The 21,278-nt window shown below is 49.7% G+C and overlaps 1 protein-coding gene across 2 annotated transcripts in view; it reads left to right on the top strand.

Moving 5' to 3' along the window:
- Positions 1 to 21,278, top strand: part of RPTOR (regulatory associated protein of MTOR complex 1) — a 1,825,560-nt gene that overhangs the window by 1,412,530 nt on the left and 391,752 nt on the right. For both annotated transcript variants that reach the window (XM_085617419.1, XM_085617418.1), the window contains exons 24-26: positions 1,506 to 1,616; positions 14,739 to 14,844; positions 16,875 to 16,989. In XM_085617419.1, coding sequence (XP_085473545.1) covers positions 1,506 to 1,616; positions 14,739 to 14,844; positions 16,875 to 16,989 — 332 coding nt within the window. The remainder of the gene's footprint in view (positions 1 to 1,505; positions 1,617 to 14,738; positions 14,845 to 16,874; positions 16,990 to 21,278) is intronic.

Below are 21,278 nucleotides of genomic sequence, written 5' to 3'. Positions count from 1 at the left end.
TCTTCAGAGGCAGCCCAAGCTGCAGTAACTGCTGTAAATATTTAATGGCAATGGGGCGGTGTTCTGTAAGCACTGCACTCTCATTCTTTTACAGATGGGGGACAGTATAGGTGCCAGAGAGGGCACGGAAAGAGGCGCAAGGAGAGATTCAAGCGTTCATCCTAGAAACTGTTATGTTAAAATATTTCCGAAGCGCTCGATCACCCTAGGGGGCCCTGGTGCTAACTTTGATACCGGAGAAGAGCCGTACAGCCAAAGCAGCCTCCTCGCGTGCTGCAAAGCTGTTCAGCCACTGCACCTCAGTCCTGATTTGCAGCACTTCCTTTTGTTCCTGCACTGGACCCAAGGAAGTGCTGCAAATCAGGACTGAGGTGCAGTGGCTGAACAGCTTTGCAGCGCGCCAGGAGGCTGCTTTGACTGCACGGCTCTTCTCCGGTATCAAAGTTAGCACCAGGGCCCCCTAGGGTGATCAAGCGCTTCGGAAATATTTTAACATAACAGTTTCTAGGATGAACGCTTGAATCTCTCCTTGCGCCTCTTTCCGTGCCCTCTCTGGCACCTATACTGTCCCCCATCTGTAAAAGAATGAGAGGGCAGTGCTTACAGACTTATGCACGCTTTCACTTTTGCAAACCCAGTTTCTTTGGACACTTGTTCTACCTCCAGTAGGTTGCTTGCCATACATGTGCATTGGTGGCACACCTAATCGCTCCTATAAAATAAGAGGATTACATCAGCGTAGAATGTGTATGAAAAAGAAAAACACGTCACCATTGCCGTTTTCTATTTACCTTTGGGGGGGGGATAGGGATATCTTGCTTTCTGGGCTGGTATACTTCCGAAGCTGTGGTCTCGTGAAACAGAAAAAAGCACAACTTCGAAGTGCGAATCTATAGAATCCGACCAACAGTCTGTTAAATTTGACATGCTGGGAGGGGAAATTTGGGGCAGTATCTGCCTGCATTTCATTTAGTGTGTCTAAGTCTATCTAACCTTTCGTCTGTCCAGAATGTGGCGTCTGTTTCAGAATGAGACGCGCGCTATGATGATGAAGAATGGGTGGACTATGAAAATAATTGATGCAAACAGGGAATTTCTATTTTGATCTTTATAATTAATATTGACTTCCCTTTTGTCAGGCAGAGCTGTTGCTTGAGTTACTTTCTCATGCAGGTTTGAATGGCCATGTCTCCGCTGAGATCCCTTGAGCACTCTCTTTCTGGTGCATCTTGTTCCTGCTGTACAGCTGCAGATTGTCTCCTTTCTGGGATCCGCATAGTCATAAAGCAGTATGAATTATACAGTCAGCTCAGAGTGGTTTGCCATGGGAGGTGGTGCCTCTTTGCTACGACAATCAAAACGAGCAATGATTTCTAATTGTCTTATTAACTAGCATCTCTTTGTTTTCTTCTGACCTTCTCCTTTCTGCCTTGTTAACAGGGATTAATCTTTCATTTGTGTCTCTCCCCCTGCCCCCCATTAATTATTCCTCCTATCCACTATAGACTGCCGATGACGGAGATGAAGCTGGTGTGCACAAAAATTACATCTCAGCCGCACTGCAGACTGGTTTCTGTGACTGGAGTGGGAAATACTTTGCACAACCTGTGATGAAGGTAACTTCTGACACCGCTTGCTAGCCTGCTCAACAATGGATGGAGAGCAGTGCATGCTTCTCAAAGAGAGAGAGAGAGAGAGAGAGAGAGATGCTTCCCATGCCTGCCACCCTCCAAGTTTATGTGCTGAAAGCCTGTCCATCTGTCTACACACTCCATTACTGGTGCTTACCTTCAAAGTCACAATTCTCCTCAGTGCTCTGTAACTACTTTGTCTCACAGGGGAGACCTTTTCTAGAGAGCCCTCTTAGGCATATTAATTAGTGAATTGGCTTTCGGTTTTGCGGGTATTCTGAGTTTCCCGAGCTGTATCCTTGATGTTTAATAGAACCCGTTTTGTGTGTATGCCCAATCTCCCCCACCAGCTTCAAAAGCAGAGGGAACCTTGTACAGTAGTTTGTAGAGCAAGATTGTCTTTGTCCTTTCCTTCAAATTTAGGAAAATGCTTGGAGTGAAACTCAGGCAGTGAGTGGTTTACATATTCATTTGCTGTTAACTTCTGCAACCTGCTAGTTCTGGCTTCTCCAACACATAGCTCGTGAGCTAATGGTACCTCTCGAGGTACCAATAAGTACCTCTCTTGGGTGCAACCTAGCCTATCAAACTAGAAACTTTTTCTTTGTTGAATTAGTATATGTATACCAAAATGGAAAGCATGTATTCAATTAATCAATCAATCGGGGATTTGTGAAGCGCTCTACTCACCTGTGAGGGTCTCAAGGCGCTAGGGTGGGAGGGATTGTGCAGCTTCGAATCGGCCGAAGAGCCAGGTCTTTAGGCTTTTCCTGAAGGTGTGCGCAGTGGGGGAATGTCTGATATTGATCGGGAGTTCATTCCAGGGCTTTGCCACGATGTAGGAGTAGGCTCTTCCACCCGTTCTGGCTTTGCGGATGCGCAGGGTTTCGGCGAGGGCGGCAGACTGGAGGTTTCTCTTTGGTGCGTTGAAGGAGACTCTTTCATTGAGGTATTGGCGTTTGGTGGTGTGGAGGGATTTGTAGGCGTGAGTGAGTAGTTTGAAGGGGACTCTCTTCTTGACAGGGAGCCAGTGGAGGTCTCGTAGGTGCTGGGTGATGTGTTTGTGTCGTGGAATGCCAATGACGAGCCTGGCAAACATGTTCTGGATGGTCTGGAGTTTCCGTAGCATGGATTTGTTGATTTTGGCATAGTGGGCATTTCCATAGTCCAGTCTGCTGGTTATGAGTGTGTGGGTGACTGTCTTTCTGGATTCGGGGGGGATCCACTTGAAAGTCTTACGAAGGATGCGGAGGGTGTTGAAGCACAAGGAGGAGATGGCGTTGATCTGTTGGGTCATGGTGAGGGAGTTGTCGAGTATGATGCCGGGGTTCTGGGCATGGTCCGTGGGAGTAGGGGGGCTGCAGAGGGTGGAGGGCCACCAGGTGTAGTACCATGCTGATTGGGGTGGGTCTGAGGACGAGGACTTCTCCCTTCTCCGAATTGAGCTTCAGACAGCCCCTGCTCATCCAGGATGCAACATCTCTCATTCTTTCCTGGAACCTGAGTTTGGTGGTGTCGGGTTGCCTCTTGAGGTAGAAGATGAGCTGGGTGTCACTGGTGTAGGATACTATGCTGAGTCCATGTTGTCGGACAATGGCGGCAAGGGGGGGGGCATGTAGACGTTGGAGGCAGTGGGGTTGAGCGACGATCCTTGGGGTACTCCGCAGTTGATCTCTGTGGGTTCGGAGAGGAAAGGCGGGAGTCTGATTCTTTGGGTTCAGCTGGTGAAGAAGGAGCGGATCTAGTCGAGGGCAGTTCCTGCGTCGTGGAGTCTGGCGATGAGAGTGTGGTTGGAGACCGTGTCGAAGGCTGCAGAGAGGTCCAGTTAGATGAGGGCTGCCGTGTGGCCCTGGTCGAGCAGAGTCTGTCATGGCGTTCTTGTAGGTGGTCCAAGCTTCAGGGGTTTTGGTGTTTCTCCATGATATCTCGATATGTCTGCAGGTGCGTCTGGATTCACGGAGCTCGGTGGTGAACCAGGTGGCTTTCATGTGGAGCTGTCTGTCGGAGTTACGGAGGGGGGCAAGCTTATCTGTGTACTTGGTGATCCATCTGTGGAGTTCGTTGGCTGCAGAGTTGACATTGGTGGGAGGGGGGTTGTGGTTCAGGGTGGAGTTGAGGTGCTCTTCTGTGACTTTGCTCCAGTTCCTTTACAGGGACATGGTGTAGGTTTTATGAGCGGTGGTTTTTAGGAAGGAGAAGTGTACGCAGTGATGGGCCGTTCCGAGGGGCTGCATGGTGTGGCTGAAGCAGATGATGTTCCCTCCTGCGAAGATGGGGTAGAGGGTGTGTCCTACATTGTGGGTGGGGGTATTCGATAAAAATGTGTTTATTAACCGATGTTTGGAGGAAATGGCTGAATTTCCAAAATATATTCAGCGCCAATATTTTAGTAATAAATCATGTGGTGTTGGGAAGAAATACTCCCTTGATGCCAGGGGCATTACTGCAATGGCTGTTATGTATTACTCATGTAAATGCATTCTGAATTGACAGCTTTTATTACATTACTGCTGGCAGCCATGCCCGGAGAACTGGGGTGACCACTGATTGTAATTTTGCAAATGGTGTCCACTAATGTAATCTTGTCTAATGTGGTCAGTATAACAACACTAATAATAATAGTAGCTTATGGACATTTTCATTGAACAGATGTAGCTCTTATTAAAGGAAAGGTTGGAGACCCCTGAGCTAGAGGATGACGGAGCACTCTTTTATAATTTCACACTTGTTAACCTCTCAATTTGGTTGCCAAGAGTGTTCCTTGAGATGCAGTATGCATGCAATTCAATGTGTATCTCATACCTAACTAGATTACTCTAAGGAAATAGTATGTCCTCTGGTTATCACCTGCTGGTAAAGATTTATTTTCTTTGTTAGACCCTCACCCACTCTAGTAGTGGTGTGATTTATCATCTTATACAGATTCTAATAGAGATTCCGCAGATTCCTTACCTTTGAACTTCCAGACATCAGACTGGATCCGGAAGATTTTTGATAGCAGTACCCCTGCATGCCGGTAGGTGGCGTAGGTCGACTTTGCGTGACGTCTTCGGCATCTTGTTCGTCGTCACATCCACGTTTCCAATATAACTGCCACTCTGGTGCGCTGACTTCACTTCTTTTCATTCCGTGCCAGCCAGCACCGATCCGTTGAAGAGAGCTAACCCCTGTCACTTTTTGACCTTTTGTCGAATCCTTTGGTGTGTTAGGATGTCCAGTAAGAAGACCTCGGAATTAAAACCGTGCGGCGCCATTCATTACGCCATGTCAGTACCAAACCCCCACCTCATGTGTCTCTGGTGCCTGGAGCACGACCACGGCACAAAGTCGTGCTGTGATTGCCGGGCCAGGGTGCTGAAGGCTTTGAGGGAACAGTCCCTGAATCTGCTCGCAGCCCGGCACAAACCAAGGAGATCGCCTCGTCGATCAAACTCCCGGTCTTGGTCGAGAGGAAGGTCTGAGCATCTCGCCGGGGTCTCAGTCCTCTTTCTCGAAGTCGCCAGGTTAGAGGCAGCACAAGAAATTGAAGCATGCTTCGACTTCACCCTGTCCACCACGCGGCAAGACGGAGGAGCCTCTGCTTTCTAGGCCCCATTCTGCTATGGCTGTGCGTAGGGCTGCGGAGGTTCTGGACCTGCAACTTCCTACAATGGCAGTCAGGATGAATGTCTTGATGGAGTTCCTGCAGCCTGGTGTCTCCTTATCAGAACCTTTGCTGCCTTTTAACGAGGCCTTAACGAACGTTCTTTTGGGCACCTGGTTATAGCTCCCTTGGCCAAGAGAGCCTTGACTTCCTCGGCGAGTAGTGTAAGATGATCCTCCGTCAGCCGATCAAGAGTTGGAGGCATAGAAGCAGGAGTACTCTCGAAGGGGAGGGAGTATCCCCTTCGGACTACCTGCAACAACCACCTGTCCGAGGTGATCTGGGTTGTGGGGGGGGTCATCTGGGTTAGGTGGAGATCTGAGTGCTCCGGCTCCAAATAAACCAGTTGGAGCTTTGTGCAACCCAACTGGCTCTAAAAGCCTTCTTTCCGTCCAACAAGGGAAGGCTAGTTCAAGTGTTCAGGGACAACACAACCGACTGGGTACTGCAACAAGCAAGGCGTGGTGTGGTGATGGATGCTGTGTCAGGAGGCTTTGCGTCTCTGGACTTGGCTGGAAAAGCAGGGCATTACCCTGGTGGTACAGCATCAGGGAGGTTCTCTGAACGCCAGAGCAGATGAACTCGGCCGAAAGTGCCTAGCGGATCACGAGTGGCGTCTCCATCTGGAGGTGGCGCAAGGACTCTTTCAGCGTTGGAGAGAGCCTTGGTTAGATCTGTTCGCCTCCGTAGAGAATGTGCAATGTCAGCAGTTTTGCTACGCTGGAGTTTCCAAGACGGCATTCACTCAGCAACGCTTTTCATCACGAGTGGACCTCCGGCCTCCTGTACGCCTTTCCGCCGATACCACTCCTACCCAGAGTGCTCAAGAAGATCAAAAGGTAACGGGCACAAGTAATTTTTGTGGCTCCCAACTGGGCACCAAGAGTCTGGTATCCTGAGCTTCTGGCAATGAGCATCGATCCTCCTATCAGGCTGCCCCTACGTGAAGATCTCCTGTTGCAGCAGCAGGGGAGGGTTCTCCGCTCGAACCTGTCCACACTACGCTTGGCGACAGCTTTCGGCCTTCTTACCGAAGTCTGTGAGGTTAGTCTGACAGCCAGGTATCCCTCTACGAAGTCGGTATACGCCTGCTGATGGTCCCAATTGTGTAAATATTGATCTGAAAGAAACACGTTAGTTAGATTCCTCACCTTAGAATATCCCCAGGCGTCAGACTGGATCCGGAAGATTTTTGTAGCAATACCCCTTGCGCGTCGCTAGGCGTCGTCTGCGGCTCCGCGTCCGTCGTTGGCGTCATGCGCCGGAATGACGTCGGCGTACTTAGACGCCGCCCTCGCGCGCTGACGTCAGTTCTTCTTTTTTCTGCGCCAGTAAGCGCCGATCCGGGAGAGCTACCCCTTTAGTCATTTTTTGACTAACTTTTTTGACTCTTTTTGGTCACTTTCTCGACTCTGGTGCCGGTAGGATGCCTGGTTTCAAGGCCTGCGACGACTGTCATCGACTGATGTCGGTGACCGATCATCACCGCCGGTGCCTGTACTGTTTGGGCCTTGACCACGACGCGGAGTCGTGCTCCGATTGTATGGCCCTGACCTCGAAAGCTCGGCGGGAGCGGTCCCGTAAGCTTCTCGAGCTTCGCCACTCGGCTCCGCGCCATTCTCGATCCCGGTCTAGGAGGAGGTCCAAGGATCGGTCGCGGAGCCGCACTCGACATAGTCGCTCGTCTGGCTCGAAGTCTTCGGGTAAGTCGAAGCACTCCAAGAAGTCCAAGAGGCGACACTGCTCTACGGACTCCCCTCGCCGGTCGCGCGACTCGGCCGAGGGTCAGGGTGGTTCCACCCCTGCGGCTCCGCCGGAGCCGCAGGCGCCGCGCACGTCCCCATACCCGCCGGTCCCTGGGACTGATTCGACGCCGGCGGAGGTCAGTGCCTTCCTCTCGGCCATGAGGAGCCTGGCCCCGCCGTCGACGCCCGCCGGCGCGCCTTCGGGCCCCGCGGACTCGACTGGGCGACCTTGCGCGCCGGCAGCTTCGGCCCCGGCGCCGTTGGAGGCTCCGGCCCTCGTCACGCCTCCTCTGCCGGCGTCGACACCGGTGCCACCTCCTACGCCGACTCCGGTCGACGTCGATCCCCGGTTCAGCCCCTGTCCGGTCCCGACGCCGGTGCGGCGCCGCCCGACGCCGCATCCGACGCCGCTAGAGACACAGTTGGTCTATCGACCGGCTCCGATCATTCCTCCTGTATACCAGGAATCGGATGACGGGGGCGACTGGGAGGGGTCTGAGGACCCTATGGCCCTTCAAGGGCAACTTTCACAGGACTGCGCAGATGAACTGGGGGAGGCCAGTGGTTTCGATACCTCACCGGACACTGGATTCATCTCTCCTCCGACTGTGGCTTCAGAGGAGGGTGCAGCTTTTTCTGTGGTGCTGCGCAAGGCGGCCGCGGCCCTTGGGCTTAAGCTGCCTGCCATGGCTGTGAGGACTAACATCTTCACTGAGGTGCTTCAGTCTGCCGCATGCTCCACTGAGCCTCTGCTGCAATTCAATGAGGCCCTCACTGACGTTCTGCAGGGCACCTGGTCCAAGCCCTCCACAGTCCCTCCTGTGGATAGGAACGTTGCCAGGCGCCACCGCCCTGCTCCGGGCGACCCCAGTTTTCTGTCCCAACACCCCACCCGAGAGTCTGGTTATCCAGGCCTCTACTTCCCAATCCTCCTTCCCGTCCGCTCTTCCGGACCGGGATTCCAAGAGACTGGAACAGTTCGGTAAGAAGCTCTTCTCCTCGCTCAGTTTGGGCCTGCGGTCTTTGAACACCGCTTGTCTCTTGGACCGTTATTCCCACTCTCTGTGGGATACGGTGGAGGACGTGCTGCCACTGTGCCCGGAGGAGGCCCGGGCACGGCTTTCCTCGGCTCTGGCCGATGGGAGAGATGCAGCACGCCATGCCATCCGATGTGGACTCCACACTACGGACTCGCTGGGTAGGGCGATTTCTACCACGGTGGCGCTTCGACGTCACGCCTGGCTGCGGTCCACGTCCTTTTCAGGGGATGTCTAGAGCACACTCATGGACATGCCTTTTGATGGCGCTCGCCTTTTTGGTGAGAAAGCGGACAGTGCGCTGGCTCGCTTCAAGGACTCCCGGGCTAGGGCCAAGTCCTTGGGCCTCTCGGCCCCGTGGCCACAAACTTCCGCTTTTCGCTCCTTTCGTGGCCAAGGAAGGGGCACCTCCTCACGTCCGCCTAGCCACCGGCGGCAGAACCAGCCTGCACGCGGTCGCGGACGTGGTTTCCACCGAGGCGGTACTGGAGGACAACGCGGTCAGTCCACATCCACCCCGGCAGCATCCGCCTCAAAGCCTTCCTAGTCCGAGCTTTCAGGCCCATTCCTCGCCAGTGGGAGGCCGGGTTCGCCATCACCTGCTCCACTGGCGTACCATTACTTCGGACAGGTGGGTGCTGCAAATCGTCCGAAGGGGCTACTCCCTCCCCTTCGAGACGACCCCTCCAGCCATGCCACCGCAGCACCACCGTATCTCGGAGGATCATTTGAATCTTCTGCAAGAGGAAGTTTCGGCCCTCTTGGCCAAAGAGGCCGTCGAGCGCGTTCCGAGCCCAGAAGTAGGTCGTGGTTGTTATTCCCAATACTTTCTGGTTCCCAAGAAGGGCAAAGGAGGCCTACGCCCTATCCTGGACCTCAGGAACGTCAATGCCTTCCTCCGGAAGGAACGGTTCAAAATGTTGACTTTGGCTCAGGTTCTAGCTGCCCTAGACCCTGGAGACTGGATGGTAGCGTTGGACTTGCAGGACGCATATTTCCATATCCCCGTCCTGCCGGCCCACCGGCGTTACCTGCGGTTCACGGTGGGTCAGGAGCACTTTCAGTTCACCGTGCTCCCCTTCGGCCTTACCAGTGCCCCTCGGGTGTTCACGAAAGTGATGGCGGTGGTCGCAGCTCATCTGCGCAGATCAGGGGTTCCAGTCTTCCCCTATCTCGACGACTGGTTGTTGAAGGCGGGCTCGCCCCAGACAGTCGTCTCCCACGTCCAGACTACGGCGGATCTCCTGCATTTGCTGGGGTTTTCCATCAACGTGCCGAAGTCCCACCTGAGCCCCTCTCAGACTTTCCTCTTCATCGGAGCGGTTCTCGATTCGGCGCAGTTCCGGGTTCATCCACCGGAACAGCGGGTCCGGGATATACAGGCCCTGATTCCCATCTTTCGGCCTCTATCCTGGGTTTCGGTCAGGCTAGTGTTGCGGCTTCTGGGGCTGATGGCCTCCTGCATCCTACTAGTGCATCACGCCAGGCGACGCATGCGGGCTCTGCAGTGGGACCTGAAGTTTCAGTGGGCCCAGCATCACGGCAACCTGTCCGACCATGTCTTGATCTCGGAGGGCACTGCACAGCAGATGCAGTGGTGGCTCACGGACCACGATTGGGTCACGGGCAAGAGCCTCTCCCTACCCCTACCGGAGCATGTCGTAGTGACGGATGCGTCCCTCCTGGGATGGGGTGGCCATATGGGAGAGGTGGAGATCAGAGGCCTCTGGTCTCCGGCGGAGTCTCGCCTCCACATCAACTTGTTGGAGCTGAGAGCGATCCGACTTGCACTGAAAGCCTTCCTTCCCTCTGTCCGGGGAAGTGTTGTGCAGGTGTTCACGGACAACACCACCGCCATGTGGTATTGCAACAAACAGGGCGGGGTGGGGTCGTAGACCCTTTGTCAGGAGGCTCTGCTCCTCTGGACATGGCTGGAACATCAGGGCATCACCCTGGTGGTTCAACATCTGGCGGGCTCTCTGAACGCCAGAGCAGACGAACTCAGCCGCCGGTGCATGATGGATCACGAATGGCGTCTGAACTCCGAGGTGGCGCAAGGTCTCTTTCAGCAGTGGGGAGAGCCTTGGTTAGATCTATTCGCCACCGACGAGAACGCGCAATGTCAGCAGTTCTGCGCGTTGGAATTTCCAAGGCGGCACTCGCTCGGCGATGCTTTTCGTCGCGAGTGGAGTTGCGGTCTGTTGTACGCCTTTCCGCCTATACCACTTCTGCCCAGAGTGCTGAAGAAGATCAGGCGCGACCGGGCCCAAGTCATCTTGGTGGCTCCGGATTGGGCACGAAGGTACTGGTATCCCGAGCTACTCAGTATGTTGACCGATCCTCCGATACGTCTGCCCCTTCGGGAGGATCTTCTGTCGCAGCAGCAGGGGACGGTCCTCCACCCGAACCTGTCCAGCCTCTTCCTCCATGCGTGGAGATTGAGCGGCGGCAGTTGATGCCATTTGACTTGCCTCCTGAAGTCTGTGATGTCATTCTGGCATCCAGGCGTCACTCCACAAAGACGGTATACGCCTGCCGGTGGAACAAATTTGTGGCATGGTGCACAGCAAAGGCTGTGGATCCCCTCTCCGCCCCTCTTTCTGAGGTTCTCCTTTTTCTTCTTTCTTTGGCCCGGCAGGGCTCTGCCCTGGGCACCTTGAAAGGTTATCTTGCTGCCATCTCTGCCTTCTTACAGCTTCCTGATCAGCCCTCTCTTTTCAAGTCCCCTGTAGTGTCACGCTTTCTTAAAGGCATTACTCACACGTTCCCTCCTGTCCCTTTCGTAATGCCTCAGTGGGACTTGAATTTTGTTCTCACATTTCTGATGTGCGCTCCCTTTGAGCCTCTTCACAATTGTCCTCTTCGTCTTCTGACGCTTAAGACTGCTTTCCTGGTAGCCATCACCTTGGCTAGACGGGTGAGTGAGCTCCAGGCTCTATCGTCCAAGCCTCCTTTTCTATCTGTTCATCCGGACAAGGTTGTCCTTCGGCCTCGTCCTTCCTTTCTACCGAAAGTGGTGACCCCCTTTCATCTTGGGCAATCTGTCACCTTGCCCACCTTCTTTCCACCTCCGCATCCTTCCAAAGAGGAAGAGCGGCTCCACCGTCTGGACCCAAAACGTGCGCTCTCCTTTTATTTGGACCGCACGAAACAGTTCCGGGTGGACGACCAGCTTTTCGTTGGCTACGTGGGTGCTAAGAAGGGAAAAGCTGTGCACAAACGGACCATCTCCCGGTGGGTCGTTTTGTGTATAAAAACCTGTTATTCCTAGGCAAAAAAGGACCCTCCTGTTGGGCTGCGAGCCCATTCTACTCGGGCCACAGCGGCTACTACTGCTTTGGGGCAGGGAGTCCCTTTGCAAGACATCTGTCAGGCGGCGACGTGGGCTTCGCTGCACACGTTTGCCAGGCATTATTGCCTAGACAGCCAAGTCCGGAGGGATGGCTTCTTTGGCCGTTCTGTCCTCCAGGACTTTCTGGTGTGATCTTGGTTCGCAGACCCACCACCGGGGTTGGTATTGCTTGGGTATCTGTTCTAAGGTGAGGAATCTAACTAACGTGTTTCTTTCAGATGAACAAGTTACTTACCTTCGGTAACGATGTATCTGTAAGGAACATTAGTTAGTTAGATTCCTCACCGACCCACCCATCCTCCCCGTTCTGCGAACTGACATCTAGCGTTAAGGCTATCCCTTTCAGGGCCCTAGATTTTTTGGCACCAGTGTCGGTCTCTTGCATGGCTCTGCGTTCCTGGCACGGAAAGCTATGTACAAGAACTGACGTCAGCGCGCGAGGGCGGCGTCTAAGTACTCCGGCGACGTCATTGGCGCACGACGCCAACGACGGACGCGGAGCCGCAGACGACGCCTAGCGACGCGCAAGGGGTATTGCTACAAAAATCTTCCGGATCCAGTCTGACGCCTGGGGATATTCTAAGGTGAGGAATCTAACTAACTAATGTTTCTTACATATACATCGTTACCGAAGGTAAGTAACTTGTTCTACAGAACGGTCTATTGACACTTTCTCTGCATCTTTATCTGATATCCTCCTGTTCATGTTTTCCTTGGCCCAGCAGGGCTCTGCTCCTGGGCTCTATGAAAGCCTATCTTTCGGCCCTTTCCTCTTTTTTCGGCTGCCTGATCAGCCTTCTCTTTTCAAATCCCTTCAGGTGCAGAGATTCTTGAAGGGGTTAACCCACTTGTTCCCCCTTTTACTCTTTATTATGCCAAAGTTTACCCTTTATTATGCCACAGTGGGCCTTAATTTGGTTCTCACTTTTCTGATGTATGCACCATTTGAGCCTCTGCACAACTGCCCTCTACGGCTGCTCACCATCAAAACAGCCTTCTTAGTGTCAATAACCTCTGCCAGGAGGGCGAGCGAACTGCAGGCCCTGTCATCACAGCCTACGAGGGCATCTTTTCTACCTAAGTTGGTAACACCCTTTCATATGGGGCAGTCCGTTGCTCTACCTGCTTTCTATGCACCTCCGCACCCTTCCAAGGAAGAGGAGCGTCTCCATCGTCTAGACCCAAAAAGAGCGTTATCGTTCTACCTCGATCGAACCAAAGAGTTACAGATGGATGACCAACTCTTTATAGGGTACGTGGGTGCAAAGAAAGGGCGTGCTGTCCAAAAGAGGGCTATATACCACTGGGTTATCCTCTGTATATAAATCTGTTATACCTTAGCGAAGAAGGATCCTCATAAAGGGCTTAGAGCCCATTCAACCAGGGCAAAAGCGGCCACCACAGCTCTCCAGCATGGTATTCCCGTTTCAGATATCTGCCAAGGGGCCAGGTGGGCATCGCTGCACATGTTTGCCAGTCACTACTGCCTGGAATCCCAGATTCGGAGAGAAGATCTGTTTCATCACTTATTCTTGCAGGACTTCCTGGTCGAAACCTTTCCGCAATCCCTCTTCCGGGGATGGCATTGCTTGGATATCTGTTCAAAGGTAAGGAATCTGCGGCTAGATATATCTATCAGATGGACAAGTTACGCAGGGGTACTGCTATCAAAAATCTTCCAGGTCCAGCCTTACGCCTGGAAGTTCAAAGGTAAGGAATCTGTGCTTAGATCATGTCTCTACCAGATAAGGCATTACCAAAGGTAAGCAACTTGTCCATCAGGTTTCACCCTGGTCCCTAAAAATAGGGATGGGCTCAACCACATTCCAGGGAGCACTTAGCATATTTATCAAGCATATTTATCAAGCCAGGGTCTTCAGAGTATAAAAATACCTCAAACAACCAAGGTATCCCTTTAATTGCAGTTGCTTGGGTATGGTTAAAAAGGTCATATGTAGGGCGTGAGTATATAAGGGTCCTGCTACCCTAATAATATGTTTCAGCCCTATGTTCAAAAACCTTAGGAGATGACCTTATATTAACCATATCTTTCACCATGTCACTATTTCTATGCCCCATTCCATCCCTCGTTTATCTGCTCCACACCACTGCTCCCTCGATCACCACAGACTGCCTTTATTCCCTCTCATGGGAAATCTTTGAAAAAAGGCAATATTTAGCCTGCAGTGTTTGTCGGATGACGTCATTTCAAGCTTTCACTTCATGCACATGCTCGGCAGCTTCATAATGTGCACCTGACCTTGTAAAGATAGAAGCAGATGCACAAGGCTCTTCGTGCCCCTGCCGGCTCTGCCTTTGTGTGATTTCAATAGGAATCCTTGTTTAAAAAAAGATCCTGGAAATGACAAGGAGCGAGGGAAAGGTGGGTTATGATGAGACGTGCAGATGCAGGGATGGAGCGACATTGAACCAAGCAACAAAGGAGAGGCAAAGTGAATGGGTCATCTGATAGAACACAGAAAAATACTTCAAGAGAAAGGGTGAATGGCATGCTCCTGAAGTGGGGTAGATGTGCATTTTGTTCTTCTTGAATATATGGAAATGTTTTTAAACTTCTGCAGGGGAGGATCTTAGACATATTTTCATTAGGTGGTTAATTATCAGCCCACCTACACTCATGCTTTGCTTCTCTGCATTCTAGTTTTCACTGCAAGTCTAAATTTGAGAAAACGGTTGTAAGGGGCAAGCACCTAGGCTTCCTGGCATTCTGTTATGTGTAATTTGGTTCTTATATTCATTATTTATCACCTTGTCGCCCAGAGATTTCCTTAAGTGCTTCTAGAGCACAAGATAGATGAAAAATGGGGACTAGTAGAGAACAAAGGAAGAGGACAAGATGGGACCAAACGAAAAGGACATGATATCAATGAGAAAGAGGAGCCTTGTGAAAGAACAGAGTCGTCTTCATCAAAGTGCCAGAATCTCATTGTAAAGCTAGTCTTTTGCAGCTTCTGTTTTGCAGCTTGACTTAAACACAGTGTTCTTAAAAGGTAGATAGAGAGGAAAGCACTAATGTTAAATAGTGAGGGGCACCAGGAACTTGTAGGCAGTACTGTCCCCAAGCGATAACTGCATACATTGTAGGGCACCTTAAAGTAGATAAACTGCATTCCACTTCTGATTGGGCTATCCTTTTCCTTTAAGCCAGGCTTTCTCATCTGTGAAGATCAGGACACTCCTATCCTGTGCCTCACTCTCTTTTCTCTTCACTGGAGCCCTTCCTACCTTCCACACTCCTCTCTCTGAAACATGTTCTTCATGCTGTTTGCCAGTTTTGTGTGTTCATCATTTTTAATTTTTATTTTCAAGATCCCAGATGAGCACGACCTCGAAAGCCAGATTCGAAAAGAAAGAGAATGGCGGTTTCTAAGAAATGCCCGTGTCCGGAAGCAAGCACAGCAAATGATCCAACGTGGTAAATTGATGTGGGTGGGAAGGCAGTTTGGGGTGAGGCAACACTGATGTAGTTCTGGAGATGAGCGTGGAGGTGACAAGCCATGATGTGGGTTGTGAGTGGGGATAAGCCATATGTGGGGTGTTGACTTGGGTGATGGGAATCATTGGGTATGTTTTTAGAAGTGGGAATATTAATATCTTGTGTTTTTGTGAAATTAGTATGTAGCTGCCTGCTACTGATGGCCACTGATAACACTGTTCCTTTGTAATTCAAATATTTGGGACTTATTTGAGTTATCGTGGGCCATGTGTCTACATCGTTGACCATTCATTTTTTACTTAACCTTTGCATTTTGTTTGGCAATTCCATATGCTACTTTCAATTCTATTTCTTTAGACTTCCGCCTTTTGTTTATCTCTCCCCTCCCCGCTGCAGCACAGTAGAGGCCAGATAATTAGGGCCAAAAATCTGTTATTCAGAGGCAATTATCTAAGTGATAAAAACAGTTTAGAGGACGTGCCTAGCTCCAAGACCATCCTAATTTATGTATACGGAGCTCTGATGTTGATGTGATGTGTGGGAACTATTCCTGTTAGCTGGTGAAATGTGAACTCAAGTTATTTGAAGGCTAAGGGAACACTTCTGATTGATCCACTGTCAGCTTTGTAATTTTCTGAGCCCGTGACGCTTAGAGCTATGTCACATAAAGCCTCAGGTAAATATCCCAGACTGAATAATTAAAGTCATGGTCCCGGTCTCATGCCACATTGATGCCACATACTATAAAGTTATCTACAAATCTCGTATTGTAAAATAGAGGTGTAAGTTTGGCACAGCAAGATTACCAATGAGAGGGAGTGCATGTGATGGGCGACACAAAGGAGATTAAGTGAGGGTACAAATGGACCAGAATAAGAGGAGCAAAAATAAAGAAATTTGCAAAGGTCGTCTGATGGAAGACTTCGAGAGAGTGGCAGGATGGGATGGAAGGATTAAGGACTTAAAGGGTTTGACATTGCACACTCTTACTCCTCAGAGTGGTATTCATTAGTAAGAAGTGGATGATAGAAACATCATAGCCCTGAGCCCTCACTACTAAATGGCCCCATCATCAGATAAACCAATGAGATAGTTATGCATGAGATTCTAAAAAGTGAAATAAAAGCAGAAAGAGTGTATAAAATATATAAATGACAATCTAAACAACAACCGTGAAATCTGAGAATACAAATCTGAAGCACAAATGTGAAATCAAAGGATTAGAATCTAAAGAAAAAGAGAGATATCTTTACAGGAGACTCTACAACAGAAAGGTAATAACTTGTAATGAGAATCTAAATAACTGGATAAAGTATGGACTGAGAAGCTAAAGCATAAAGGTGAAACTGAGTCACACTGGAAAATTAGTTTGTTTTATCAATGCCTTTGTTCCTATGTAAAAATAGAAAGCACTTAACACAAGACTGAAAATGTGAATCTATTTTCAAAGGACCAACCAGGAATGATAAAATAAAGCATAAGTATCAAATGTATAGCAATGCAGATCTGGGGCAAATGTAAATTCAGTGAATCCTTGAAAATAGAATTAAGGGAACAAAGGTGAATTTGGGAGCATGAATCTAGAAAAGCGAAGATGAACTTTACGGATAATAATATAGCTCCCAAATGTGAAATGATTTGGATTGAGATATCTGAAGAACAGGGATAACATCTTGGAACCTAAAGAACACGGTTAAAATGTAAGAGTGAGATTTGGAAGTGCAAATGTGAAAAATCTAGAAGCTGTAATAAAACAATTCAAAGGTATAATTAGGACTAAGAATATAAAGCCCAAAGATGAACTCTAAAGCTCAATGGTGAAATCTAGTATTGAGAATTTAAAGCTCGAAGGAAAAATCTAGGTCACCTCAGTTCTGCCAATGATTTAAAAAAAAGGAATTGTAAATGTTGAAGGCACAGTTCTGAACTGGCAAATGGAAAGTGGTGTAAGGTTTTTTTTCAAACCCAAGGTTTTTAGGTTCTTTAAAGACTCTTTCTCTTCCTTCCAGGTATTTCAAGGCTAGATGATCAAATCTTCATAAATCGCAATCCCGGTGTTCCCTCAGTCATCAAGTTCCATCCCTTCACCCCATGCATTGCTGTGGCAGATAAAGACAGTATATGGTAAGAGGCGAGGTGCTCCAAAGATTGAGGTAGAGGTTTAAAATCAATATCATGCCTAAGAAGGAAAGGGCAGCAATAACACAAAGTAAAAAGATTGTATATTTAAAATGTTACTGTTGGGACAGAATTGGTCCCCTGCATGGTATTTGAATATGAACCCCTGCCCCAAGTGCCTGTACCTGGTATTCTGATGTTTTTTGGTCTTGGAGTTACACTAATCGAGCATGTGCCCAGGGGCCTATGTCAGTCCTTAAAAATGCAAGGTTGATGACCTGTCAAGTGACCTGTGCCTACCCTCCTAATGGACAGAGGACAGTTATCCCTTGTTAGGTTTAGCACATAAGGCAGTGGTGGCAGCATAACGTGTTATCTCATAGAGTTGACCAGACCTTTTTTTAATCGGGGCCAGTGAGATTGTGGCCTAATGGCCCCTTGCGAGTAAAGGTTTGCTGTTATGTGAAAACTCAAAAACCTTAGCTGACATCCTGTGTGGGTGTCAAGTGAGAGTGTAGTATGCAAAGCACATGTGTAATAGATTTTGTGTGTGTATGAGCCTGATTACTGAGATCAGTGGGATCCATTTCGGATGCCCCTGGTTTACCATAGCACAAGATAGAGGGTGAGGACAGGTTCCCTAGACAATGGCAATATTTTGTCTCTATTCTTGTTGCTGGGCTGTGGAAATACAGACACTGAAGTGAAGAGGATGGAGACTAGGCTCACTTTAGACATTTCATGCAGACCTTTTAGCAAATGGCTGCTGGTAAATTGTTCCGGAACACTGCCATTTTGTAACATGGTAGGGGTGATGGGTTGGACTATCTATTCTGTTGTGCAAAGTGAGGATTTTCTAGTTGTGAACTGCCCTTTAGTCTATTCCTGAGTATTTGTCAGAGAGGCTGATGAGAGGCAGGTGCAAAAACCTCACACTTCCTTGTGTTCATGTTATGTTTGGAGACAGCCCTTGTGTTACCTCCTGTGAGAAGCATCATTTTACACAAGGCGGTCTGGAGAGCAAACTAAGAAACTCACTTGAGAGAGAACCACCCCAACCTGGTTCTGAAGTTTGAGACAGTGGATCCGTACATAGTGTTTAGATTTTTTGTAAATGAAATTTCTAGCACCAGCAGCTGGCAGCTCAGCTCAAAAGATGGGGCCACGACATGTGCCCATATCTTCACAATTGGTTCATCATAGACTTATCTTTTCAACTGCACACATCTGCTCATCCATATGGAGAAATCCTCCATGAAACCGACAAACAATTACATTTTAGGAGCTGGTCTGTATACACATATTGCAAAGCCATACCATTCGGAAGCACGAACCCACCTGTCCTCAAATGACGGCAAAACCATTTTAGCGACTTTATACTGAAACAATCTGGAAGTATACATCCATGCTGGGCAGGGCCTTCTATTGCATTCCTCTAATGCCCAATTGACATCTTCTATTGAGTTTTTATCTAGAGGAACAAGTCTCACATTGAACGGAGTCCTGAAGCAGCTGGGAAGATAACAAAGTAAAAAGTCTTACCTCTGTTGGTGGATTTTAGGAGGCTGGCTTAGTATATAGTGTACAATTATTTAAGTGAAACACCCTGCACTAATCCAGACAACCCTTATGGTGATTTTGGTGATTTTAGACAACCTTAAAAAGCTCTCTAAGTGGTAGCTGTGAAGAGCAGCTTTCAGGCTTAGTCCAGTAGGAGTGTTAAACAGCTTGTTTTACCAGTATTAATCGTGTAGTGTAGGTTAAACGAAAAAGACCCACACAGTGTAGTTATAAAAATAGTAATATGTATTATACACACACACTAACACATTGGTAGAACTCCTACCCAGAGATATATACACAATACACACAATATTTCAAAAGGAGAACAGGTACGTAGCACAAATGCACAGCAGTCTCCAGGGCAGACCAAACCATATACTAATAAAGTGGAATGTGAACTGCGACCAAAGTCGAGACTTTACCTAGAAGACTTACAACAGCTGGTGACCCAAGGAACCATCCAAGGTAAGTTCCCCGGAACCCCACGGAGGCTGTGTGCCGAGTGGAAACACAGCTGCGTACTCAGTGCAAGTCAATGGGGAAGTCACAGTTGTAGTTTGGCAGAGGGACCCTTCCCTGAGGACCCTGAAGAAACCTTGTGGAAGATAGAAGGTTGGCGAGTCACTCCAGCCATGGATACCCTAGTAACCACGATACCTACACCAGGGAAGCTGGGTGCATAGGTACAAAGTGACGTCGGAAACTGTAATAGACCACAATGACGGACTTCAGTAAAGATGCACTGGCGAAGAAGATTAAAGAGTCCGGTGGAATCCAAGGGTGGATTCTTGAAGAGGAGTACCTGCAAGCAGAGTTGACAGAGTCTATGCCATTCCGGAGTGACAAGGAGGCACAGAAGACCAATGACTACCGATGACAGAGGATACACAAGGCTTGGCGGTGACCTTGTCGTTGCAGCTATGAGAACCAGGAGATGCTGTGGAAGACTAGGAGCCGTTCACTAGCTGTCCCACGTCGGTAGTCGAGAACCATGGGGTCTGTGTCCGGCGGGAACCCCAACAAGCCTTGGCAACAGTAACATACATGGAAAGCGAAGAAGGAGCAATGTCGAGACTAGCAAGGTCCAAGGGACTCGCCAAGTGCAGGAGTGTCAGAGCAAGCCCTGAGCAAGCAGAGAAGCTCTCTGGAACCAAAGAAGACCCTTAAGGGGGCCCACAGGCTGAAGGCACATGAGGTCAAGAGGACCTCGAGCAGGTCACCAAAGATGCAGGCCCATGGTGCAGAGGATGGGGTGAGGACGAAGATCTTGGCAGGAAGAGGTGCTGGAGGCTGCAGCTTCTTGGAGCCCGAAGATCTCTGGAGAAGAAAGTCAACAAGCCTTGGCAACAGCAAGTTGACACGGTGCACAGGGGTGCTGTTGCAGCGGTTCTGACGAGGGATACTGGCCTCAAACTCGGTGAGAAGAAAGTGCAGGCCTCAAGGGAGTTGCAGAACCACCACCTGTGTTGCTGGGCCTTTTGAAGTCCGGAGGACGTCCGGAGCAGCAGACCAGTCAGAATAGTTGCGGTGCCTGCAGATGCAAGGGAGTGACTCCTTCACTCCAAGGGAGATTCCTTCGGTGCCTTTGATGCCCACAGGCCTGGAGAAGAACCTGAATGAAGCACAATCACCGATGATGCAGAAGACTGGCAGGACGACGAAACTAGGGGCAGCAGTAGTCTTCCCAAATGCAGTCTTGGTTCCCAAAGCGAAGTCCAACAAAGTCCAAAGTGCCCATACAGTAGAAGTAGAGATGGTTTCAGATCTGCATCTTGTCCCATGGCGAATCTGAAGAGTCACCCACAGGTAAGCCCTTAAGTACCCAAAGGAAAGGTTTGTGACGAATCAGGGGTCCCTCCCAGAGGAGGTTCTGGGCAGAGGGGAGGATACTCCCATGTCCTTTGTCCTGTTTCGCACCAGAGTGGGAGCCAATGGCTCCCTGAACTCGTTTCAACTGGCATATGCAAAGAGGGCACCAAATGTGCCTTTCAGAGCAGTCTGGTGGCACTGGCAAGCTCCTCCATCCCAGCCCAATACACTAAGTCCTGTCTGGGAGGTGGTTACACCTCCCTGTGACAGCAAACCTGTTGTTCTGCCTTCCCCTGCTCGAGCTTGTCTCAGCAGCATGGGGGCAGAATTGTATCTTTGGTCGGCACAGCACTAGCTTACTGTTAATCCCTGAAAGACTGCAACCAGGAATACAGGGGGACTCTCTAGGAGAACCCCCCAGTACATGGGATCCTATATCCAACACTGGAATCGGTGCTGGGGTAGGATTCCAACATGTTTGATACCAAACATGACCTGTTTCGGTGCAGCCAATATATAGTTAGACAGCTCGTAATTGATTTGATGTCCACTATATGTATAAAATGGCTGACTGCATCTTACTAAGCCTGGATAATCGACTCCTGGGTTTGTAGGAGATGTCCTGTTCATGCAGGGCACCCTCACAGATAAAAGCAAGCACCCTGCCTTCAGGATCGAAAGGTCTACCTTAGGTGTGACTTATAGTTTTTAAGTTCAGTGACCTCCGATATAAGGAAAAATGTCTGTTGTGAGTGGTGCTAGCACCAGTTCACACAGGCTACAATGGTAGGCCTGTAGCCACAGTCCGAGTGGTCTCTCATGGGTGACATAACATATGCTGCAGCCCATGGGAGACCCCTGGTGTACCTGCGCCCTGGGTACCCCAATACCATATACTAGGGACTTTGAAGGGTACACCAGTA

This window comes from Triturus cristatus, chromosome 7, assembly GCF_964204655.1.
Source record: "Triturus cristatus chromosome 7, aTriCri1.1, whole genome shotgun sequence".
Lineage (NCBI taxonomy): Eukaryota > Metazoa > Chordata > Amphibia > Caudata > Salamandridae > Triturus > Triturus cristatus.
Note: the sequence above shows the minus strand (reverse complement) of the source record. Positions and strands in the feature narration are given on the sequence as shown.